We start from the raw sequence: 22387 nt of genomic DNA, 5'->3' as shown, positions 1-22387 counted from the left end.
TAGAGAAGATTATGCTAAGTGAAGCTAGCCAATCCTTAAAAAACAAATGCCAAATGTCTTCTTTGATATAAAGAGAGCAACTAAGAACAGAACAGGGAGGAAGAGCATGAGGAAAAAAATTAACATTAAACAGAGACGAGTGGGGGGAGAGAAAGGGAGAGAGAAGGGAAACTGTATGGAAATGGAAGGAGATCCTCATTGTTACACAAGACTACATATAAGAGTTTGTAAGGGGAAAGGGGAAAAAAAACAAGGGAGAGAATTGAATAACAGCAGATGGGGTAGAGAGGGAAGATGAGAGGGAAGGGGAGGGGGGATAATAGGGGATAGGAAAGGTAGCAGAACACAATAGTCACTAATATGGCCTTATGTAAAAATGTGGATGTGTAACCGATGTGATTCTGCAACTTGTATTTGGGGTAAAAATGGGAGTTCATAACCCACTTGAATCAAATGCATGAAAGATGATATGTCATGAGCTTTGTAATGTTTTGAACAACCAATAAAAAAAAGAAATGAGACTGAAACAATGAATGACAAGGGAAATAACACTTGTAAATTCAACTTGCATGAATTCTGTTTTATCTGCTATACCTGATCTCGTGACTAGTGTGAACTTAAAGCATAGTATAATTTTAAACTACTAATATTTATTTAAATCTAATTTTTATACATCCAGGGAAAATCTAAATTCTAAAGTATATATGTGATTATTTCCATGAGTTTATATGCCACTTTTTATGTGAGTAGGCTTATTTTAGGAAATAGATTCTTAATTTCACAGTATTTGACATAATAAGACAAAGTAAAAGATTAATGTATAGCAAAAAACATATTAGAAAACACTGCTTTGAGTGATACTGAAGAAGGGGATTTCTGCATCTTGGGAGGGCAATTTCCTTTTATAAGAAGGCATATTTTCAATCTAACATGCTTATATTTCAACTCTTGGGGATTATGCAATTTCTGTCTATTACTTAAATCCTCCAGATCCTCAAGTCATTTGAAAAGCAGTAGTAATATCTACCTTATTTGTGTTTTGAGAAGATAAAATGATATAAAATGTTGAACATTCTATAAATATATAAAATGTTGCTATTTTTAATCTATAGAATGATGGAAAATTGAGCTCAATTCATTCACATTTGCTGTGACAGGTAAAATGAATAAATAAAATATTTTTACAAATATCTAACCTTTCAATTAAATTAAGTATTAAAAAGCATTTCCCCTAATTTTGCTTTTTGACCTTGTTTTGTGCTGTAATTGCTCTGGATAAAAGCCTTTATAAACTAGAAGGAAGAGTATGCAGCTTGAAATACTCAAATTTCAGGTATTTTTTTTTCCCTTTCAAAAATCCATTGATCTTGGACAAGTCTCTTAACTTTGACATTTAATTCAAAGATATATGTGAAGCTTTCATGAAGTAATATATGAAAGGTGCTCAGTAAAATAACAAATCCTGGAATGTGAAGAAATAGTAAAATACATTACACCTTGTGACTTTAGTATTCTGTCACTCATCTTCCTTCAGGTTGCATCTCTGCTGCACTCTATTCTAATAATCAATGAACCAGTTACTCAAAGAAGATTTATTGTGCTTGTGCTCTGTACCTTCAATCTGCTAGACCTTGGAGAAGTAGTAATGAACACAATAGACATGGCCCCTGCCTTTATGGAGCAGGTTATTTAGAGAAGAAAAAAAAAATAGTAAGCACATGTTCCCTCAAATAACTACGTAATTACAATTTAGTTGTAAGAGTGGTGAAGGCAATATACGGGGTGGTCTGAGTGTATAGGTTGGGGAGGTAATTCTTAATGGTCTTTCATGTGTCTGCACATATAGCAAGCAGGCTGAACTTCCCTTTGTTATGAATTACCTCTCCTAAGGAAGTTTGCAAAGCAAATAGTCTTCAAAGATAATACTTCCCTCCAGAACAAAGCACGTGTTCATGCTTATAGGTGTTTGACTAAGTAGTTGAGTTTTACTTGGGATGATTGGACTTTGCCCTTCTATGATTCTCATCTTGTTTTGCAGGGAATCCCCAGAGCAGAACACCTCACCTCCTTTCAGAAGGGGAAGGGCCTGGCAAGGAGTAATTTAGAAACCATGAAGGGGAGGAGAGCAGGTTTTCCTTTCATTTGCTGCTCAGACATCTCCTTAATTCCTGCTTTTGGCATGGTATTTCCACCTTTAACTATGCATGGTATCCATCATCCCAAATGTCTTTACTAGAGGGAAAGAACTTCCAGACTTGTACCGGGGTAGGGAAGGGACAGATGGACACTCAGCAGCACAAGTAGGGGAGGGGATCTGAGGCTCACCTGGCTTCCCAATCTACACCTTGACCGCCTAATCTGGGGCCCCACTTTACCCTCATCTCCAAAGGTACTTGATGCTATCAAGTTGTGGACTCTGGAGTCTCCTGGTTGGTGCTTTCACACCACCAGTTTGGGACTTGGTTTTTGGAGGTCTCCAGTGCACTATGATCCTCCATCTTCTTTCTAGACTGACATTTCGGTAGCCTTGCCTCCTTTCCCTTTTCTCATGTTGTTTGTTTTTATTTTAAAATTTTCCTTCTATTGGGTTTCATAGGGAAGAAAAAGTCAGACGTGTGTTCACCAAATTTACCAATCCCTTAGTATACCATAGCTGGAAGGAACCCCCAGTTTTGTTTTCATGGGTGCAATATCTTATGACTGTAAGCACATTCAGAGGTTTTTGTGTTTTTAAGTTTTCTAAAACACTGTAATTTTCAAAACACAAATCTAATAGCATCACCTTACTTCTACTTCAGTGACATCCTTCATATATATATGAATGTATAATTTTGCAGTAGAGTATTGATTTGTTTAATTGAGTATTAATTTGTTTAAAATTAAAAATGAGTTGAATACTTCTCGGTCAGGATTCTACTCTCCACTTTACCTTATGTTCTGCCAATCCTTCTTTTCCTACTGTAGTCATTTCACACATTATTTGCCACCCCCTCCCCCAGTATTCAAGTCATTTACCTCTGTCCTGTGTGTTTTGGCATGCCCAGCTCACCTTTCACCACACCTCCCTCATGTTTTCAACTCTACTATATAGCCTTCTTTTGGTTCTCTGTAAGCCCTTTGGTCACTGGATAATGTGTTAGGTTAAAATAGTTTATGCTTTTCCAGGAACCAATAAGATATTTTCATTAGTTGAGTGTTGCAGATAAAAGCAAACACTAAACTAAGCTAGAAAAATAAAGAAACCATCATTTGTGCAACGATTTGCCTGAGTCTTTATTTAAACATTTAGGCTTTTTTTTTTTTTTTTTGGTACCAGGGATTAAGCTCAGGGGCACTTGACCAACTAAGCCACATCCCCAGCCCTATTTCGTTACTTACTTCGAGACAGGGTCTCACTGAGTTGCTTAGCACCTTGCTTTTGCTGCAGCTAGCTTTGAACTCTGGATACTCCTGCCTCAGTCTCCTGAGCTGCTGGAATTACAGGTATGCACCACTGTGCCCAGCTACACATTTAGGCTTTTTGTTAAAAGTACAGCAAGAAGCAAGTCATAAATGCTTCAAAGCAGCAATATAAGATTGTGAAGCTTTCTCCTTAAGCACTTTGATAAGTAAGCCAGGTTGCTATACCTGTAAAATCTGAAAAATAAATATGGAAGGTAGAAATGTTATGGGTTTATATAAATTAAACTTCAATTTGGGATAGTTTAACGAATATCAATTTAGGACTTCATCACTCTGTAAAAGTGTATTTATGGGATTAAATATCTTAAAGTTTTAACTCCCTTATTCAATTGTACAATATGAAAGTAAATATTCATTTGTTTTGTATTTACAACAAAAACCTGGTAGTCACTCTCAATACGAAGAAAAGGTCAATAAATTGTAAATCAATTATGTTATGTGTATTACAATTATGCCATATTTCATAAACTTAAGAACTTTAAGAGTCATAATATTAGAATTTTAACTAATAGAATGATTAACCTTGAAATGGTTCACACACACATATACACAAAGACATATACAATTTATCACAATTTTGTAACAAATACAAGTAACAAATCTGAGACATGATACATAAAAATAAGCTCTGAAACTAGTTACTACAATCAGTAACTCTAAATTAGACCAAATTCTTATCCACATGAGCTTTTGAGAGAACATTAGGGTGTCTCTGAAATCCCTCCCTACTTTCCTGTCTTCGGCTATTTTCTGTTGCTATAATGAGATACCTGATACTGGATACTTTATGAAGAACAGAGGTTTATTAACTCATAGTTCTATAGGTTGGGAAGTCCAAAAGCATGGCACAATATCTAGTTGGCATCTGGCAGGGGCCTTCCTGCTAAAAGTTGCCTCCTTCATATATGGGAGGGAAACCTGGGGATACAGAGAAAGCCTGCTTTTATGATGAAGTCAGTCCTGTGGTAGCCCATTAATTAATGGCAATTCATGAAGTGATTATTCCATTCATAGGGTAGAGCCTTCACAACCAGATTACCTCTTAAAGGCCTCACTTCCCAGTACTGCCATAATGACAACCAAATTTCAACATGATTTTTTTTTCCCCTCTAGAAATCAATGAATTGGGTTGGTGCACTACAAATATTTGGAACCTTCAGACGTCACATTCTAACAAGGAAAACACATAGAAGGGCCTCATCTGTAGGTAACTTTCTTGGTGAGAAAGAGCACACTTACTACACCAGTGATGGGAATTGAGAGTAGGTTTTCATTTTGCATATCACCTAAACAGAGCATCTTTCTTAAAAAAAAAAAAAAAGTTAAAAGTGGGGAGATCAAAAAAGTACTGCAGGGTGCTAAGATTTTAAAATTTGTTTTCAGTGCTAGAAAGGAAAGCACCATCAAGACACAGAAGAAATTTAAATGCATAATACAAAGTGAAAGAAGCCACTCTGAAAAGACTAACAAATTAACTAAACAATTTCTATGTTACTTATGATTTTTAGTTATGAATGTCAGAGACAAACTCAAGTTACTTTGGTTCTGAGGTATTTATTCCATGGAAACTGGAAAATTAACAAAGATAAGCCTCTCAGTTAGGTAATGGAGATATCAAGAAAAGGAACTGTCCAGGTCTCAGTAGAAAAATAAGAACCTGAGGAGTCTATCTGAGCGTCTTAGAGACCAGACTGCCTTCAGGACCTGCTAGACCATTCCAGACAGGCACAGGGCAGGTCATACACCTAGGATGCGTGATCCCCTCATCAATCTCTACTCAACTTCTTTCTGTCCTTGCTACTACCACTTTTAAAGCTATAAGTCAATTAATTCACGCCTACTCCTTGTCCCACCACTTTTTCAGTTGTCCGGAAAAAATAAATAAATAAATGAATAAAAAGGAAAAATCAGAAAGGACTTGGGTGGAGAGAAATACGTCCCAATCAACTGGTCTCTTCTTATTAATTCTATTAGGGGCTTTAAAGGATTTTGCTCTTTCAAGCTGACTACTGACTTTCTATTTTTTTTGTGTTCAATTCAAACTTGCAATAAAGAGACTTTGGTAGAATTAGTAACTATCATCTGTACTGGGCAAAGATCTCATTATATAGCTTCTTAGTCCACTCTTAGGTGATTTCCTTGGGTCAAATAAGATGTATTTTTCTTGATGAATTAATTATAAATGAAATTAATAAATGAAACCAGTTATGAAGTGATATTGTGATTTTTTTTCATTACCAGGGATTGAATGGAGGGGCACAGCCATGCTAGCCAAGAGCTCTACCTCTGAACTCCATCTCCTGAAATATTGTTGATATTCAAAATATGTCTTTGTGTTTGAAAAGGTTGGAAACTACAATACTATATATCATACTGTTTCGTTGTTGGTAATCTGTAAATATCTCTAACAGTTTTGAAAGCTAAAATTATCTATGAAGATGAATATCCTATTTCTAGAAACTAATTGATAATATACATCATTTGCCTTTCATTAATAAGTGATAATGGTGATTTTCACCTTGGGTAATAATTATATTGTCCCTTTTTAAAAACACAAAAGCATATTTTCAAAAAAATATAATTTTATATTTTAAAGCCGTTTAAAATTGAGTGAAAGGTAGAGATTTCCTCTACATCCTCTCCTCCCATTCACAAATTGCCTACTCCATTATCAATATCCTCACGAGAGTGCTACATTTGTTACAATTGGTGAACCTACCATGACAGATCATTATCACCCAGAGTCCATAGTTTACATTAGGATTCAGTCTTGGTTTCATATGTTCTATGGGCTTGGACAAATGTTTAATCATGTGTATTTACCATGACAATAAACTGCAAATTATTGCTGCCCTCAAATGCTCTCCAAAACTATTTATCCCTCTCTCTCTCCCTAGCCCTTTGCCACTGATCTTTTCACTATCTCCATAGTTTTACTTTTTCTAGAATTGCCTTTTCTAGGTGAAATCATACATTGGGCAACCTTTTCAGATTGTCTTCTTTCGCTTAGTATTATGCATGTAAATTTCCTCTGTGTCTTTTTATGGCTTGATAGTGCTTTCCTTTTTAGCACTGAATAATAGCACTGAGTAATATTCCACCGTTTAGATGTACCAATGCTTATGCATTTACACTCTGAGGGACATCTTGGTTGCTTCCCAAGTTTTGGAAATTATGAATAAAACTGCTGTAAACATAAGTGTGCAGGTCTTTGTGTGGACATGTTTTCAACTCCATTGGGTAATTACTAAGGAGTGCCATTGCTGGATCCCATGATAAGAGTATGATTATTTGTACAAGAAACTAGTAAGCTGTCTTTCCAAAATGGCTTTGTCATTTTGCATTGCCACCAGCAATAAATGAGAGTTCCTGTTGCCCCACATCCTTGTCAGCATTTGGTGTTTTCAGTGTTCTAGATTTTGGCCATTCTGATGGGTATTCAGCTGAATCTTAATGTTGTTTCACTTTGTATTTCCCTGATAACATATGATGTGGGACTTCCTTTCGTATACTTGTTTGTCATCTATGTGTTTTTGGTGATGTGTGTTTTAAGGTCTTGGTCCTTTTTAAAATTGAGCTGTCTTCTTATTATTAAGTTCGAGGCCTACTTTTCAAAATATAAATCTAGAAAAAAAATTTTTTTTTGCCCTGATACAATTCTGTTAAAATCATTCATAGGATCCTGAGCCTCCTGATTAATTCTAGCGCTCTGAGAAATGTAAGAAATTTCAAGGCACATTTTAATTAAGTTTAATTTTCTCTTGCCCACAGCTATTCCATTTCTAGTGCTATGAGAATACTTGGGTTTTGCTTTCACTTCTCTTATAGAGGTGATAATGAGGGTGAAAGATGAGAAAAAAAAAATTCTTGCATACTTGCATGACCTCTGGGATAGTTCAATCTTCTACTTACGAAAATACAAAATTTACTTTCGTTAATGTTAGTGAAAAAGTAAGAGAGAAGGAAAAGGAGTAGTTAAAAAGTTATGAAACCCTATTGATGCCACATTTAATAGTGTAAATCAAGGCAACAGCTCCCCAGGAGTGAAGTATCTTGCAGTGGGGTATGTAATGAGGGCTAATCCAGGACCCAAACAGTGGTCAGCCTGTAGTGGCTCAGGAGTACTCATTGTAACTCAAATTTGTATGCAAATCAAGCAGGCAGCTCTGGCAGATCTATGAAGGGAACAAAAAATGGTGACTTACAAGTCACAAAGAAGATTTCATAAAAATGATCCTGCGTTTCGCTGTGCTTGTTTTCACATTTAAAATATGAGTGTGAGATAAAGAGGCAATTTTGAGGAAGCTGAGATTCTGTGTAATCAGGACTCACATACTTCTTTTTTTTTTTTTTGCCAATTTGAAATTGTTTTCATGAGTGTCCGGAGCCTACAGGAAGAAGTAAAAGACCTTCTGGGAGTTTTCTTTGACTAAGCTGCAGGACCCTGGAACCCTGGGGTGGGGGACACTGGGGGAATAGAGAGGAAAGAAGACTGAGCAGAAAGAGGAAAAGGGAGCACCCACCCCAGCCCCACGTGGCTCACAGAAAAGGGAAACTGGGTTTCCCAGGCTGAGCAAGTGAAACTGCAAAGGAACTGAGGTCTGCAGAAGTGCCAGCACTCTGAAAGATCTTGAGTCTTAGGTTGATACAAATCTGACAGACTGCAAGTCCATGGTCAAACCAGAGAAGCAGTCTCTGGACCCAAATCCAAGATGCAGAGTAAAGGGTAGGAGAACATTGGAATCAAAATGGTCATTAAAATGAATTCTTGGTCAAGCACCCAAGAAAGGGATCCCTGATTGTACTTTACAGTTTATCTTTAAAAAGGGTTTGCTTTTGAAGTGGAGCTGTAGCTCAGTAGTGGAGCATGAACTTAGCATGCACAAGGCCAAGGCCGTGTGTGATTCCATAGCTTAAGGTGTAAGTGGAAAGGTAAGCAGCTCAGAGAGTGTTTGGGGGGAAATGAGTAGCATTCAATTTACTTGGGTCAAAACACTTGTGCCCTAAAACTATTCCATACTGCTACCACTTCTTCAGTATTTCATATTTTCTTATGCCTTATTTTACTTGACTTGTATCAAACAAATTTCAGATAATTTCCTTTCTTCCAAATATTCCTGTCCTACTTTTTTTTTTCCTTATAAGGAGCTTTAGAAATGATCTACACTGGCTGTTTCCAACCCTCACTGCAATTTAGAATTACTGGAATGGGTACAGTCTGGTTGAAGGAAGATTCTTCAGGTCTTGGATGGAACAGAGGCACTTGCATTTCGAAGTACTCAGTGATTCCAAAACTCAGTGATTCCAATCACTGTTTTCATCAGTGAATCTCAAATTATTTGGCAAAATATTGGTTTCAGGAGATATTATCAGTGCTCCAAGAATAAAGAATGCTCTGGTCAGGTGGGCCTGGGAAACTGTCTCAGATTCTCCTCTTGACATTTTACAAACCACTGAAAGATATTAAAGATGATAATATGTGCTCAAGTGAAAAAGACTGTATACTTTTTCTAGGAGCTAAACAAAACAGAATAATTTGTGATAAGAAAATGTTTTTCTTAATTTCACTCAAGTAGTGGAAACAATTATGTGGAAAGCATTTAAGATAATTTTTCTCTACATATAAATTCTGTTAAATATAATGCTGGGTAAGATGTCCCTTTGTTGACGTTCCCAGAAAAGCACATAGTCTCAGTGGTAGGCAGAGCTGTACCAAATCTCATAACTGGTCCTGAACGCCTTCCCTACACCAACTGCTCAGAGTCTTAGCATGGGACACTATAACAAAATAGCTGGGCATGGTGGCGCATGACTGTAATCCCAGCAGCTTGGGAGGCTGAGGCAGGAGGATCAGGAGTTCAAAGCCAGCCTCAGCAAAAGTGAAGCACTTAGCAACTCAGTGAGACCCTGTCTTTAAACAAAATACACAATAGGGCTGCGATGTGGCTCTGTGGTCCAGTGCCCCTGAATTCAATATCTCTGATACCCATTGCCCAATACCATAGAGTGGACAGCTTATAGATACAGAGAGTATTTCTTGTAGTAGTCCAAGATGGAAGCACAGGCAGATAGATTCAGGTGTCTGGCAAGGGCTTCCTGGTTCACAGTGCCTTCTCGCTGTGTCATCATCTGGTGGAAGGGGTTTCCACCATACACAGGGTTTTGAGGAATTGTGGAGCTCAGAGAATAATGGGTTATAGGGGTTTATGGACTTTGACATACCTGTAGAAGTATAGTTGCACAGATGAAGCTGTTGACGGGTTGTCTCTGTTGAGTATTTATTGAGGCGAGCTTGTGATTGGCTAACTTTCAGAAATATGGGGCTGATGCCGATTGGTTGACTTGTAAAAGTTGTGCATGGAGGCAAATTCTTATTGATGGCTTGACCAGGGACCAAGCTGATTCCAAGAGCCATTTACCAATATGATTATAGAACAATCAGACTTTATCTACTGGTGTGGGAATTTCTTTCTGCTTCCTCATTTCACTTTACCAGTAATAAACCTGGTACTCTCCCTTTACCATCTTCAGGCTCCTTGTGCGTGTTTCTGCAAATGGTTAGAAGCTGAAGAGAAGGCAAGTATGACAGGTGGCCCCAAACCTCCCCATGGAGGTAGGATAAGGCCTAATAGTCAATGTGACAGCTAGGAGGAACTTAGAAGTTTTGTTCTGTTTATTTGTTTGCTTGTTTATTTATTTATTGTGGTCCTGGGACCTGAATCTGGGGAACCACTACTACTGAACTACACCCCCAAAGAATTTGTTCTGTTTAAAGCAACAAAAATGAAAAGCAAAATATTTTCATGGGCCCCTGTAAATATCATGGGTCCTAGACACTTTGTCTAATGAAGAAATCATCTACCTGGGGTAGATGTTTAAAGGGGTTTCAAAGATTCTAAAACAATGAAACAACCTCTTTAAGAAAAAAAAAAGTAACATAAGAAGTAGTATGAACCTCCCTTCTATCTAGGATGTAGAGAGAATGCAGGTGTTTTGGTCTCATATCCCAAGGAAGATGGTTACTTGGAAGGGGTACTTTGGTGTCTCTATATCTTCTGCATTAATTCTGGCTCCACTGTGCACCTGGGCTCATTTTGCTTCTCATTGTTTTCTTGGAGCCCTGTGCACAAGTTTGGCAGGATGCAGTCTTCTCACCTGGGCTTAGGTAAGGGAGGAGAGTGTGGTGCTGGTAACTGTCAATTCTATTGTGCTGGCCCTTCAGCATTAATCACATGGGGTAGCCAAGTGTCAAACTTAGAATACCAAGAAAACATAAAGAACCTCTTTCCCACTCCAGTCCTTTAGGAAAGCACCTTGGAAGGTAATACCTTCACCAAGGGATCTCTTCTATCCCATTCCTGATTCCCTCTTAGGTCCCCAGTCTTCAACATTACCCCTACCTCTATCCTTTATTTAGGGAAATCCCAGTTACCCTCAGGAATTTAATCTTGCTCTGGGTTCTGCAGCTCTGAATCATTTGGCTTAATCCTTAACTTCACACATTTTAACGTATGTAAAATTTCTTGATATTTTACGCAAGTAAAGAATCAAACTCAGTAGGTCTGAAGTGGGGCTCTAGACTGTGTAGTTCCACCAAATTCCCAGGTGAGGCCCATCTTGCTGACCTGCTACCATAGTTGGAATAGGGACTTTCTTTAACATTCTTAAGCAAGTGACTGACTCATCAGAGAAAAATGGGAAGGGCTGCTAGCACAAGCTTATGACACATTGCAGAGTTTTGACATCAAGTGGAGATCAGGCTGGGTTTAGGGTCAGCACATCAGGTGCCCTTTGTGACCTTTCACTCTTTTAAGTAGCAGAAAGTTGGGGCTGAGTTATGACATGAGGGAACTATAGGCACATTTGCCTCATGGACCCCTTCCTTCCTAAACAAATATTTAAAATTATATTTTATGACTGCATTGGTATCAAGATAAATACAGTCAATTCTAAATTCATTATTATATGTGTGTCTATCTATATGTATATATACATGCATATATATATATAATCTTCTGATTTTAACAAAAATGAAAATTAAAATATTTTCATGGGCCCTTGTAAATATAATGGGTCCTAGGCACTTTGTGTAATGGAGAAATAATCCACCAGGGGTCTGCCTATTGGACCAAATGCACAGATCTGTTGTGAGAAAAATCACTTCTCAAAGATGGACCTAAATTCCTAAGAAGGATAAAGTATTTTTTTAACTGCCTTCAAATCACAAAATATCTCCTTTTCTGTAGCACTACATTAACATTCAACACCAGAATTAATTTAATTTGTTCACTCCCCTCCCTGCTGCTTTCCAAATTGTGCTCATTTGGATTTGTCATGAATAAAAGAAAAGGGTATAGTATTTTAATGGCTGCATCCTTAATTACAAAAAAAAAGGAGCTTTGAGACTCTTCTCCAGGAAGAGCTTGATTACATTTTGAGTCAAGGGCCTGTAGTTCTGCTCCATTGCCACCTGCAAGTATTTTATTCTTACAGTTGTAGTAGTTGGGGAACAGATGCAAGAGGAGCCCTGCGGTTGCAGTGGGGAGTAGAGTCCTGCCTGCATAGATTTCCTTCCATGCCTAACACTCCTCTGAGCAATACCAGGGCTCTTCAGAACTAATGGAACCCACTCCATCCACCACACTTATGTAAACAAGGAATCAGAGGGCCAGAAAGTGTGCTTTTGCCTTGTTTTTTAAATCATAAAGTTTGATGCGTTTCTAGGTACACTTGCCTCTTAACTTAGATACTTGCCTGCTTTCTAGACAGAATGGTGAGTCACTTTGTTAGTCTGAATGATCTTGATTCCAGAACCCCTCCTTGATTTCCTGGAGATAAAAACAGAAAGCCCGGAATGGAATTGTCAAGGCCAACAATGTCCTACTCCCAAGGAAGAAATAATAATAGAACAAAGATAATTAAAATAATTCGGGCCACATGAGGTTGTAAGCACTTGACATATGTTACTTCTTTTTACTTCATTGTGGTACTACCAGGTGGGCATCAGCATATCCATAGAGGGTTTCTGTCAGTTGTACAGGGGTGGGTAGTTACTCAGCTGTGGAGTTAATCCATTTTCTAGTCAGTCTGACCACATGGTCTAGCTCTTAACCCCTCTTTGATATGGAGAGCCTTGAAAGTTCCTATTCCAATACTGACTTTTTTTTTTTTTTTGCTTTCTTTTTCACTTAGCTTTTGCTGTTCTCCATAAAGTTGAGAAATTGTCCACATCCTTCCTTATCTACAGTGACTACTCACCTCACTTTCAGAATCCATCTGCAGACAAGAACTTCTGGTCATAATCCTAGTTATGAGATTTAAGTAAATACTATTTATTTATAATATAAAAACTATTTATTTATATTACTCTTGGGAGTTGAACTCTGTGTAGAACTATCTTGAAGACTCAGAGGGGAGTTTCTTGGAGGCTGCTGTGGAGTCAGAGCTGGAGCCAAGTGAAACCTGTTTCTGGTGCTCAGAGCACTTGCTCTCCCCACCCGGGGGAAATGCCCTCCATGTCTGGACATTATGTCTGAGTCTCAGAACTGAGCCATCCCCACTTGACCAATTATTCTGACCACATCCATGCACAGAGAACCATGCAACACACAGACCTCCCGTCCCTGCTGCATTCATTGCCTCCCTGTCTCTGGGAGGCATTTGAGTGTTCAGACAGAAATCAATCTCTCTTAGAGTCAATGCTGGTCTTGGGGAAGTTGAGTAATCAATTTAATCCACTTCTGCCTCCTTTTTCTTATAATAAAATAGAAAAATAATTATAGTGCCTGTGTCATTTACCTGTTATAAAGAATGAATGGAGCCAGGTACAGTGGTGCATGCCTATTAATTCTCAGTGGCTTGGGAGGCAGAGGCAGGGGGATCACAGGTTTGAAGCCAGCCTCAGGAACTTAGCGAGACTGTAAGCAACTTAGAGAGATCATGTCTCAAAATAAAACATAAAGAGAGCACAAGATGTGTCTCAGTGATTGATTGCCCCTGGGTTCAATCCCTAGTAAAAAAACAAAAACAAAAAAAAAACAACAACAACAAAAACAAAACAAACAACAACAACAACAACAACAAAACATGATAATACATATAAAGCACAAAGCACTTAGAACATTGCCTGGTTCACAGTGAAGGAGTAATGTACACTAACATTTACTATTATGAGATGGTTGGCAATAGGAGAGAAGACAAGGTGATCCTCATCCTGGGAAAATGGATAGGGTCTACTACTGGTGAAAGGTATCTCAAGAATTCTAATCTTAGTTGGGTGCTGTAGCACATGCCTGTAATCCTAGTAGCTTTGGAGGCTGAGACAGGATTGCAAGTTCAAAGCCAGCAAAAGTGAGGAGCTCAGGAACTCAGTGAGATGCTGTCTCTAAATAAAACACACAATAGGGCTGAGGATGTGGTTCAGTGGTCGAGTACCCCTGAATTCAATCCCTGGTACCCAAAACACCAACAACAATAACATAAAAAAAAAAAAGAATTCTAATCTTAAAATATGATCAGATTATAATAGTGGATCACTGTGCTGCTGTGCTGCCTTCAGTTGGGTGCAGACAAAGCAGTATCTAGTTAATTTCTCGGTAGTTGTTAAACTAACTCACCTGGGAAAGCTATGTCTGTTAATCCTAGTCTGGGTCATAGTACCAAATCATCATGTCTGACTCACTGGTTTCACCTCCACTGGCCATAGGGTGGTATCACTTTATGAACAGAATTTCTAACCCTGAGCTCAGTTTTCTTCTTCATCAGCTTCCTTCTACGTACGTTCATGACTCTGTCTTGTGTTTATCTTGTGCCACTCCTAAATCATGAGTTTTTACAACTGGGACTTTCTGCCTTTTACATTTTCTTTTCTTTTAAACAGTGTGTGTGTGTGTGTGTGTGTGTGTGTGTGTGTGTGAAAAATACCAGGCATAAACTGGTGTGGTGAACACTGTAGTGTGTGGCTCCATCCCTTTTAAAAATGAAGGACTTTGTCCCAGATGCTGGGAGTGTTATGAGCAATAGTTCTCAGTGGTCATCCCTAGGTGGAGGACTCCAGCTGAAGAGAGCTGCTTTGCCCAAGGTCAAGTCATTCTCTGAGGTGGCCTGGATCCCAGGAATGATCAATGTGGCTGTATAAAGACTCATCTCCCATCACCAAATCAGGACAACTTTAAAGGGACATCCCAGCTCCAAACTCCCTATACTCTTGGCTGAGACTCTGTTGAGATGAAATTGAGCATCAGCCACACCCTCTACACAATATTGCTTTCTTCATTGCATTCTAAGAATACTCTCAAATTAATCTCTTACATGAGAATCTCCATCTCATAGACAGCTTCCCACCAAGTTGTGACACGTATAAAAAAAATTTGTATCATTTAGGGGATAATAAAACAAGCATTCATGTACCTTTCATCCAGCTAAAGATGTAGAGTATCTTACCAGTATTTGAAGGCCCACTATGTGCCCGCTCCCTTTAGGCATCCCATATTCTCACCCCAGGTAATTACTATTCTGAATTTTGTGTCAATTATTTTGAGTTTATATTTTTACCTTATATATGTAGGTATTTTACATAGTACTTTCTCCTTAGTTTTGAACTTTAAAAAAATGCATCCCAATACCCTATGCATTGTGGTAGTCAAACTTTTCCTTCCACATTATGTTTTTAAGATTAGCATGACAGTTGGAACAAAGAATGTTCCATAAATATTTGTTCTCATTTTCATTCTCATGATACAAATTTTCCCTCACAGTCCTCAGAAAAAAATCAACCCTGGGACTGTGGTTATAGTTCAATGGAAAAGCGCTTGCCTAACATGTGTGAGGCACTGGGTTTGATTCTCAGCACCATACACAAATAAATAAAATAAAGGTACATCAACAACCAAAAAATATTAAACAACGACAACAACAACAACCTTGCTGATGCTTTGAACTCAGGTTTCCAGCCTCCAGAACTGTTGTTTGTGCCACTCATTTTGTGGTACTGTGTTGCAGCAGCCCTAACAAATTGATGCACTCTATATTCTCTTTCCTCCTCTATCTGTATGCTCCCTGGACCTCACCATGAGAATAAAGTAGGTATATAGGGTATGTATGTTCTGAGAGCTCTGTTATCATGTTATGGGAACCAGCCTGAAAATGTGGACGACTTTTCACAATAAGTCCATGCTAATGCTGGGAAAATCAAGTACTTATTCAGCTTTTCAGTTTCTGGGGGAAATAATTAAGAAAATCAGCAGAAGTTAAAAATACAAGAGTTGTGATACTAGAACTGGACTGGGATGAGTTATAAATGGATAGACACTACCAAAGTAGCAATTTTTTCTTTACAGGGGGAGCAGTAAGCATGGCTATTGAACAGACACTGGGCAACAGGAGTCAACAGGTGAAAAAGAGACAGATGGGAACCCAGGTGGGGGAGAAGTTGGAGGTCAGAACCAGGAGAATTGAAGTAGTGTGCAGAAGGTGGTGTAAGACGGTGACCAGATAAGGACTTTGAACTCAAGCAAGAGATTGGATGTCTTCTCCATGACCTGTCCTGCTTCTGACCCATGGTGAGTGAGTTTTATTAGTTACAGCAGCATCCATATATCCTTGAAAACCAGTAACATGTATCCATGTATATTTGTTTTATGTATCATGTATCTATACATGATACTTGGCTTTTGCTGAAGTGTTCTGAATGCCCAAGGAGTCTAAACAGGAGCCTGCAAATACATTATTTTGAAATTAGTATTCTCTGATGTATTTGTGTATATGTGTGTGTGGTGCTGGGGATTGAAACCAGGGCCTTGTGCATGTGAGGTAAGCAGAATACCAACTAAACTATATCCCTAGCCCTCTCTGGTATATTTTTAACTCTTACCACCAACCCCTCCTCACAGCCCCACCTCCTCACCCTGAACTGACATCCAGTATGATTGCCATGTGGCTTCTTTCACCTGCCAGTGTATTGCTACTGATTCTGGGGGTGATATACACTCTGGGTGAGGAACAGAGGCCTACGCATTAGAGGACGCCCCACCATTGCTTAGGGTTCTTTGAGAGAATGATATCTAAAAATTAAGGGCTGGGGATGTGGCTCAATCGGTAGCGCGCTTGCCTGGCATGCGTGCGGCCTGGGTTTGATTCTCAGCACCACATACAAAGATGTTGTGTTCGTGGAAAACTAAAAAAAATAAATAAATATTTAAAAATTCAAAAAAATATATTAAAAAAAAAATAAATAAATAAAAAAATAAAAATTAAGACATTGGGTAATAGGAAATAACATATAGAGTGAAACTGTGCTAACACATTACTTTTCCCAGTTTACTTTTGGTTTTCAATGAATATTTCACAAATGACTCTGAGTGATATAATGGTTAGGTCAGGACATCAAAGGAAAAACACATAAGTAAATAAATTAGAAAAAAATAAGCTGTTTATTTTAGAATAGTTTTAGTTTTGCAGAAAAAGTATAAGGACAGTCTAGTGTTCCCATATGCCCCACAACCAATTCTCATATTACTGACATTACATAAGTATACTTCATTTGTCTCCATGAACAAACTGATATTGGTACATTATTATTATTAACTAACAGTCCGTACTTTATTCTGATTTCCTCAGTTTTTATCTTAGTTCTTTTTCTGTTCCAAGATCTCATCTATGGTACTACATTATATTTAGTCCTTGTATCTCCTTGGGTTCCCTTGGCTGTGATGATATTTTTTCAGAATTTCCTTGTTTTTGATGATCTTGATAGTTTTGAGGAGAATTGCTTAGATATTTTGTAGAATATTATTAAATTGGGATTTACCTGAAATTTTCATGGACACAGATTGTCAACATGACTCATGACTGTTGATGTTGACCTTTTCACCTGGCCAAGATATAGTTTGTCAGGTTTATCTACTACACAGTAATCTTCTTCCTTCCTCGCTCCCTTCTGTCTCTCCCTTCAATTAATGCTAATTTATATTTATTTTACGCTTTAAGTTATAATCCAATACTAATCTATTTTGTTGCTCAGATTTTTCTAGATTTGCCCACTGGGAACTCTGTGTGTGTGTGTGTGTATGTGTGTGTATACACATGTGTTTTAGCATTTTCTTATTTTCTGGGACAAGATGCTCTAGTCTTATCTTGTTTGGTAGGTATTTTTAGGATCCACCAAAAGAACATCAAACATTTTCCTTCCTTTTGGCATCTGCTCAGTTGCTCTGTAATTCCAAGAATTATCTTGTTTATTTCCTGCAGTATCCTAAATGCATGAGTTAAAGACCTACAAAAACCCACAGTAATGAAATACCCACAATAATGAAATATGTTTTGCTTATGAAAAAATGAAAAATAAGATGAACACAGAACTGTCTGTACTTATTACACCACAGCAGAACAGACCCCTGTAGCCAAGAGACTCCAGAAAGCGCAGTGTGAAACCAAGGGGAAATACAAGTTCAGAATGGTTGCCATATTAGAATGACCATGATAATCTATCACCCAGATGCAGAAACAACAGGCAATGTACGAAGCAGGAAATGGAGAAATTAATGGCTGACTAGCAAAAGTTGGTATTTTAAATAAAGTCATCTTTGCCAGATGCAAGGTAGAGTCTAATATTGTTATTAAGTACAATCATTTAGTGAAACTTGCATTTGATCAAGAGCATTGGGAATTTCACCCTTCTGCTATTTTAGGAGGAGTTCTTGGTTTTCTCACATTTTCATTAAAATGCAGATGTCAGGTAGCCTTAGTTGGTCAGGTCTTACGCAAGGTGTTATAAATGCAGACCATCCCAAGCTTGCAACTCTTATTACTTTCACTCTTCATGCTTTGGCTGGACATTCAAGCAGGAGTCCCCACTTTGCTACTAGAAGGAGAGCACCAAGCAAAGAACACTGTTTTGGGGCGGAACTGAGAATTGTCCTAAGCCCTGAGGCTGTCATTTAGGAAGTGAAGACTCCAGTTTCAATTTTCTTCATCACATCTTTATGTAAAAATCACAGCCTGCCTTAATCAAAAGCAGACTGAATTTTGCCTCTAGTCCTCTCCCTCCCATTTTAGACTTCCTTTTATAGCACCAACTTCCTGTTTCTTATCCCTCTAACCTCTTGGGTGCTGCTCTCACTTTGCAAATCTGACAAATGAATGCAGCCAACAGAGTAATGAGAACTAATTTTTGCATGAGAGCAATCTTTCCAGGTGCTCTTTAACAAGGATTTTTATAAAGGAAATATGTTAACTTTAATGATAAGAAGAACAGGAATTCAAAAGTAGGGACGATAGTTTTGTTTGTTTGGGTAGAGGGTTTATGCTACAGTAAACGTATATATCTTGCTTTAGCCTTGCAGGTATTTTTAGGTAATAAAAGATCCCAATTGCTCTAAATAAATAAATAAGATTGATATATTTTTTAAAGAGAGAGAGGGAATTTTTTAAATATTTATTTTTTACTTTTCGGTGGACACAACATCTTTATTTTATTTTTATGTGGTGCTGAGGATCGAACCCAGTGCCCTGTGCATGCCAGGCAAGCGTGTTACCGCCTGAGCCACATCCCCAGCCCAATAAGATTGATACTTGTGGTGCACTTCTATTATTAACATGAACTCTGCTATATAACAATTCATTAACAGTTATTAGTGCTCATGGTATTATTAGGACCCACTAAAAAACAGCAAGCATTTTCCTTTATTTTGACACCTGCTCAGTTGCTGTTTTCCCAAGGACTACCAAAATAATTAATTTATGCATTTAGTTTAGGAGTTCCAAAATAAGCTGGAGTTCCATAATGATATATAGATTGTTGCTGGGCACAGTGGCACCTGCCTACAACCCTAATGACTCAGGAGGCTGAGGTAGGAGGATTGATTACAAGTTCAAGGCCAGCCTGGGCCACTTAGCAAGACCCTGTCTCAAAAATTAAAATGGCTGGGGATGTACCTAGCTCAGTGTTAGGTTCAATCCTCACTACCACCTTAAAAAATAATGTATGTATGTATGTATCTATCTACATGCACACACACACACACACACATACACAAAGCCATATAAACACACATATACATGTATACTGATGACTGATTTTTTAAAAAAGCAATTATAAAATGCATGCAAAGTAAAGAAGTTTGTGAACTAACCATTTTCCAAGTGGAAGTGGAGAAGTGTGGCAAGGTACTCCAAACTGTAGGATTTCAAATTATTAAATTTTTTTATATTGAATTATTAAGCAGGACTTCCAAATGTATCATTTCTACTCTGATTACTATTTGTGGTGATTACTGAAGACTGATAGTATATATGACTTACTTTTCATTGAGACGTTAAAAATGATGACTTGAAAACACCACTTAATCTTGATAATATGTGTTTGTTGGGTGGCTAAATGCATTTACCTTTAGTGTCTTCAGTAACACTGATCCAGGCAGAGGGATAGAGATGCAGGAATAAGACTTAGTTATTGTCATGAAGGAGCTCAGAATATGCTATCAAGCTAACAAATATTTGTTATATGGCTCAAACAGTACAATAACAAAAAAATTATATTAGTTAAAATGGCAGCATAGGGCGGAAAGAAGGATTTATGTGGAATTTAGTAGATTTGAGAAGGCTTTTCAGCAGAGGAGAGTTTTGAGTTGGGTAAAGGAAGAACATGATTTTAACATTTGAAAGGGAAAGGTGGGGACTGATGAGGGCATTTCTAGGAAAAGGAATACCACAGCAAAGAGGGAAAAATGAGAGGACATTTGAAAGTCATTTGGGAATGGTTGGAACATAGAGGTGGTCATAGACGCAGACACCTAATCACAGAGGACTTTCCCCATTTTACTTAGTACTGTGTATAAAAAGTGGAAATTCTGGGGAATGTTAACTGAAAACTTATTTATTAAAAATAGGTATTGGGCTGGGAGTAGTAGCACACGCCTGTAATCCCAACAGTTTGGGAGGTTGAGGCAGGAGGATCACCTGTTTAAAGCCAGCCTCAGCAACTTAGCAAGGCCTTAAGCAACTTAGTGAGACCCTGTCTCTAAATAAAATATAAAAAGGCCCAGGGACATGGCTCAGTGGTTAAGATCCCCTGGGTTCAATCCCTGCTACAAACAAACAAACAACAACAAATAGGTATTGGATTTAGGAATGGTAAAAGGGGCCAGGAGATGGGGGAGACCAATCAGAAGACTATTTAAGATGCTAGGGTAAAAGATTATGAGGGCCTGAGGAAAGAAAAGGTAGCAGACAGGGGCAGGAAAGAATGAGAGACATATGAGATGTTTAGGAGACAGAATTTTAATAACCTGTTGAATCTTGGGAAATAGAAACATTTAAAATGTGAGTGGAAGCTGATAAGGAAAAGAAAAGGCATTTGGGTAAAGCAGAAGGTGCTGGCCAAGTAGCAAAAATGGAATCAAGTAGGAGGTGGTATTCCATAGTACCTGTGCCTTAGCTTTATATATAAGCAGAACACTAACAACTACTGTGCATTTGACAAATACCTTTGAGTGTCTGTTTGGTGTCAGGCTCGGTCTAGATGCTTAAGAGTACAGAGATGAATAAGAGAAACAAGTCCCTCCTCTGGAACCTATGTTCTAGTAAAGGTGAGACAAATAATATAGAAGTAAACACATAGATAAGGTCATTTCAAATAATTATAAATAACGTACAGAAAAAAATAAGATGAATTTATAGAGTATGAGCATATTACTTTAGACTGGGTGGTCAGGAAAGGCCTCTCCAAGAATGATATGAGGGACCAACCTGTAAAAAGTCCTGGGTCAGATAGTTCTAGATGGAAGAAAAAACTCAGGGCAAGATCTTGAAGGGGAAGTGGGCTTAGAGGAATGAAAAAGACTGGTGAGATGCTAGAGAGGGTGAATGGAATGAGATGGATTGGAAAATAAGTTGAGGTTCAATTATGTAAGTTCTAATGAATTAGTAAACAACTTGGATTTCATCCTAAGTGCAATGGGAAACAGTTGAAATATTTTAGGCATGAAGGTGGCAGGACCTGATTTATGTTTTCAAAGGTTCACTCTGGTATGTATAGAAGATAGGTTGTAGTGAAAACTTGGAAACGATTTGAGCAGAAGTTCAGATGAGAAAAGATGTTGGCCTGGTCTTGGGATTTGGCAGTTAAAATGAAACAGATGGTGAATATATTTAGAAATAGAGTTAACGGTATGTGCTCCTGGGTAGGATATTGGCAGAATGCCACTAGTTGGATGACAATGCTATTTACCAAGATGGTGGAAGACTTGAGTGTGGAGTGGTGGTCAAGAGTTTCATTTTTCTCTGTTACATGTGAAGTGCTTCTCACATGAAGATGTCAAATAGGCAGTTGAATGCATGAATCTAGGGTTCAGGGAAAGATGTAAATTTGGGATTCTATGGATGTTATGAGTAGCTGTAGGAGTGACTCCTGTTACCCATGAAAGAAGTGAGGATGCAAAAAAGAGGGTCTCCAGGACTGAGCCTGAGATACTCTAATATTTCACATTCAAACTAGGGAAAAGGATTTATCCAAGGAAACAGAAAAGGATCTTCCTGTGACATATGTAGAAATACAGGATGGCATGGTGTCACTGAAGCCAAGAGAAGAAAGTTAACCATGGAGGGAGGAGTGAGTGGTCAATTGGATCAAATGCTGGTGAGAAGCTGTGTAAAATTGAGGATAGATTTAGTATCAGTGGTGAGTTTGATGAGAACAGATCCAGTTGATGAGAAACAGAACAACAGGAAACTTGAATAGAGAGAACAGAGTAGTGAGATGTTGAAGTAGAGACTGTCTTTCAAGACATTTTACTGTCAGGTGCAATGGCACATGTCTAATCTCAGTGGTGCAGGAGGCCAAGGCAGGAGGATTCCAAGTCCAAAGCCAGCCTCAGACACCTAGTGAAGCCAAGGAACTTGACAAGACCCTGTCTTGTCTAAATAAAAT

At 38.1% G+C, this 22387-nt stretch overlaps 1 protein-coding gene across 1 annotated transcript in view; it reads right to left on the bottom strand.

Moving 5' to 3' along the window:
• The window catches only part of Capza2 (capping actin protein of muscle Z-line subunit alpha 2), a 56911-nt gene extending 47034 nt beyond the window's left edge, over nucleotides 1-9877 (bottom strand). The window contains exon 1 of the mRNA XM_048785918.1: nucleotides 9685-9877. Within this exon, the coding sequence (XP_048641875.1) occupies nucleotides 9685-9877 (193 nt within the window). The remainder of the gene's footprint in view (nucleotides 1-9684) is intronic.
• Between the last annotated feature and the right edge of the window lie 12510 nt (nucleotides 9878-22387).

The sequence above is a fragment of the Marmota marmota genome, unplaced genomic scaffold (assembly GCF_001458135.2).
Source record: "Marmota marmota marmota unplaced genomic scaffold, marMar, whole genome shotgun sequence".
In the NCBI taxonomy this organism is placed as follows: Eukaryota; Metazoa; Chordata; class Mammalia; order Rodentia; family Sciuridae; genus Marmota; species Marmota marmota.
The sequence above is the reverse complement of the archived record's forward strand: the minus strand, read 5'-3'. Positions and strand labels throughout refer to the sequence as shown.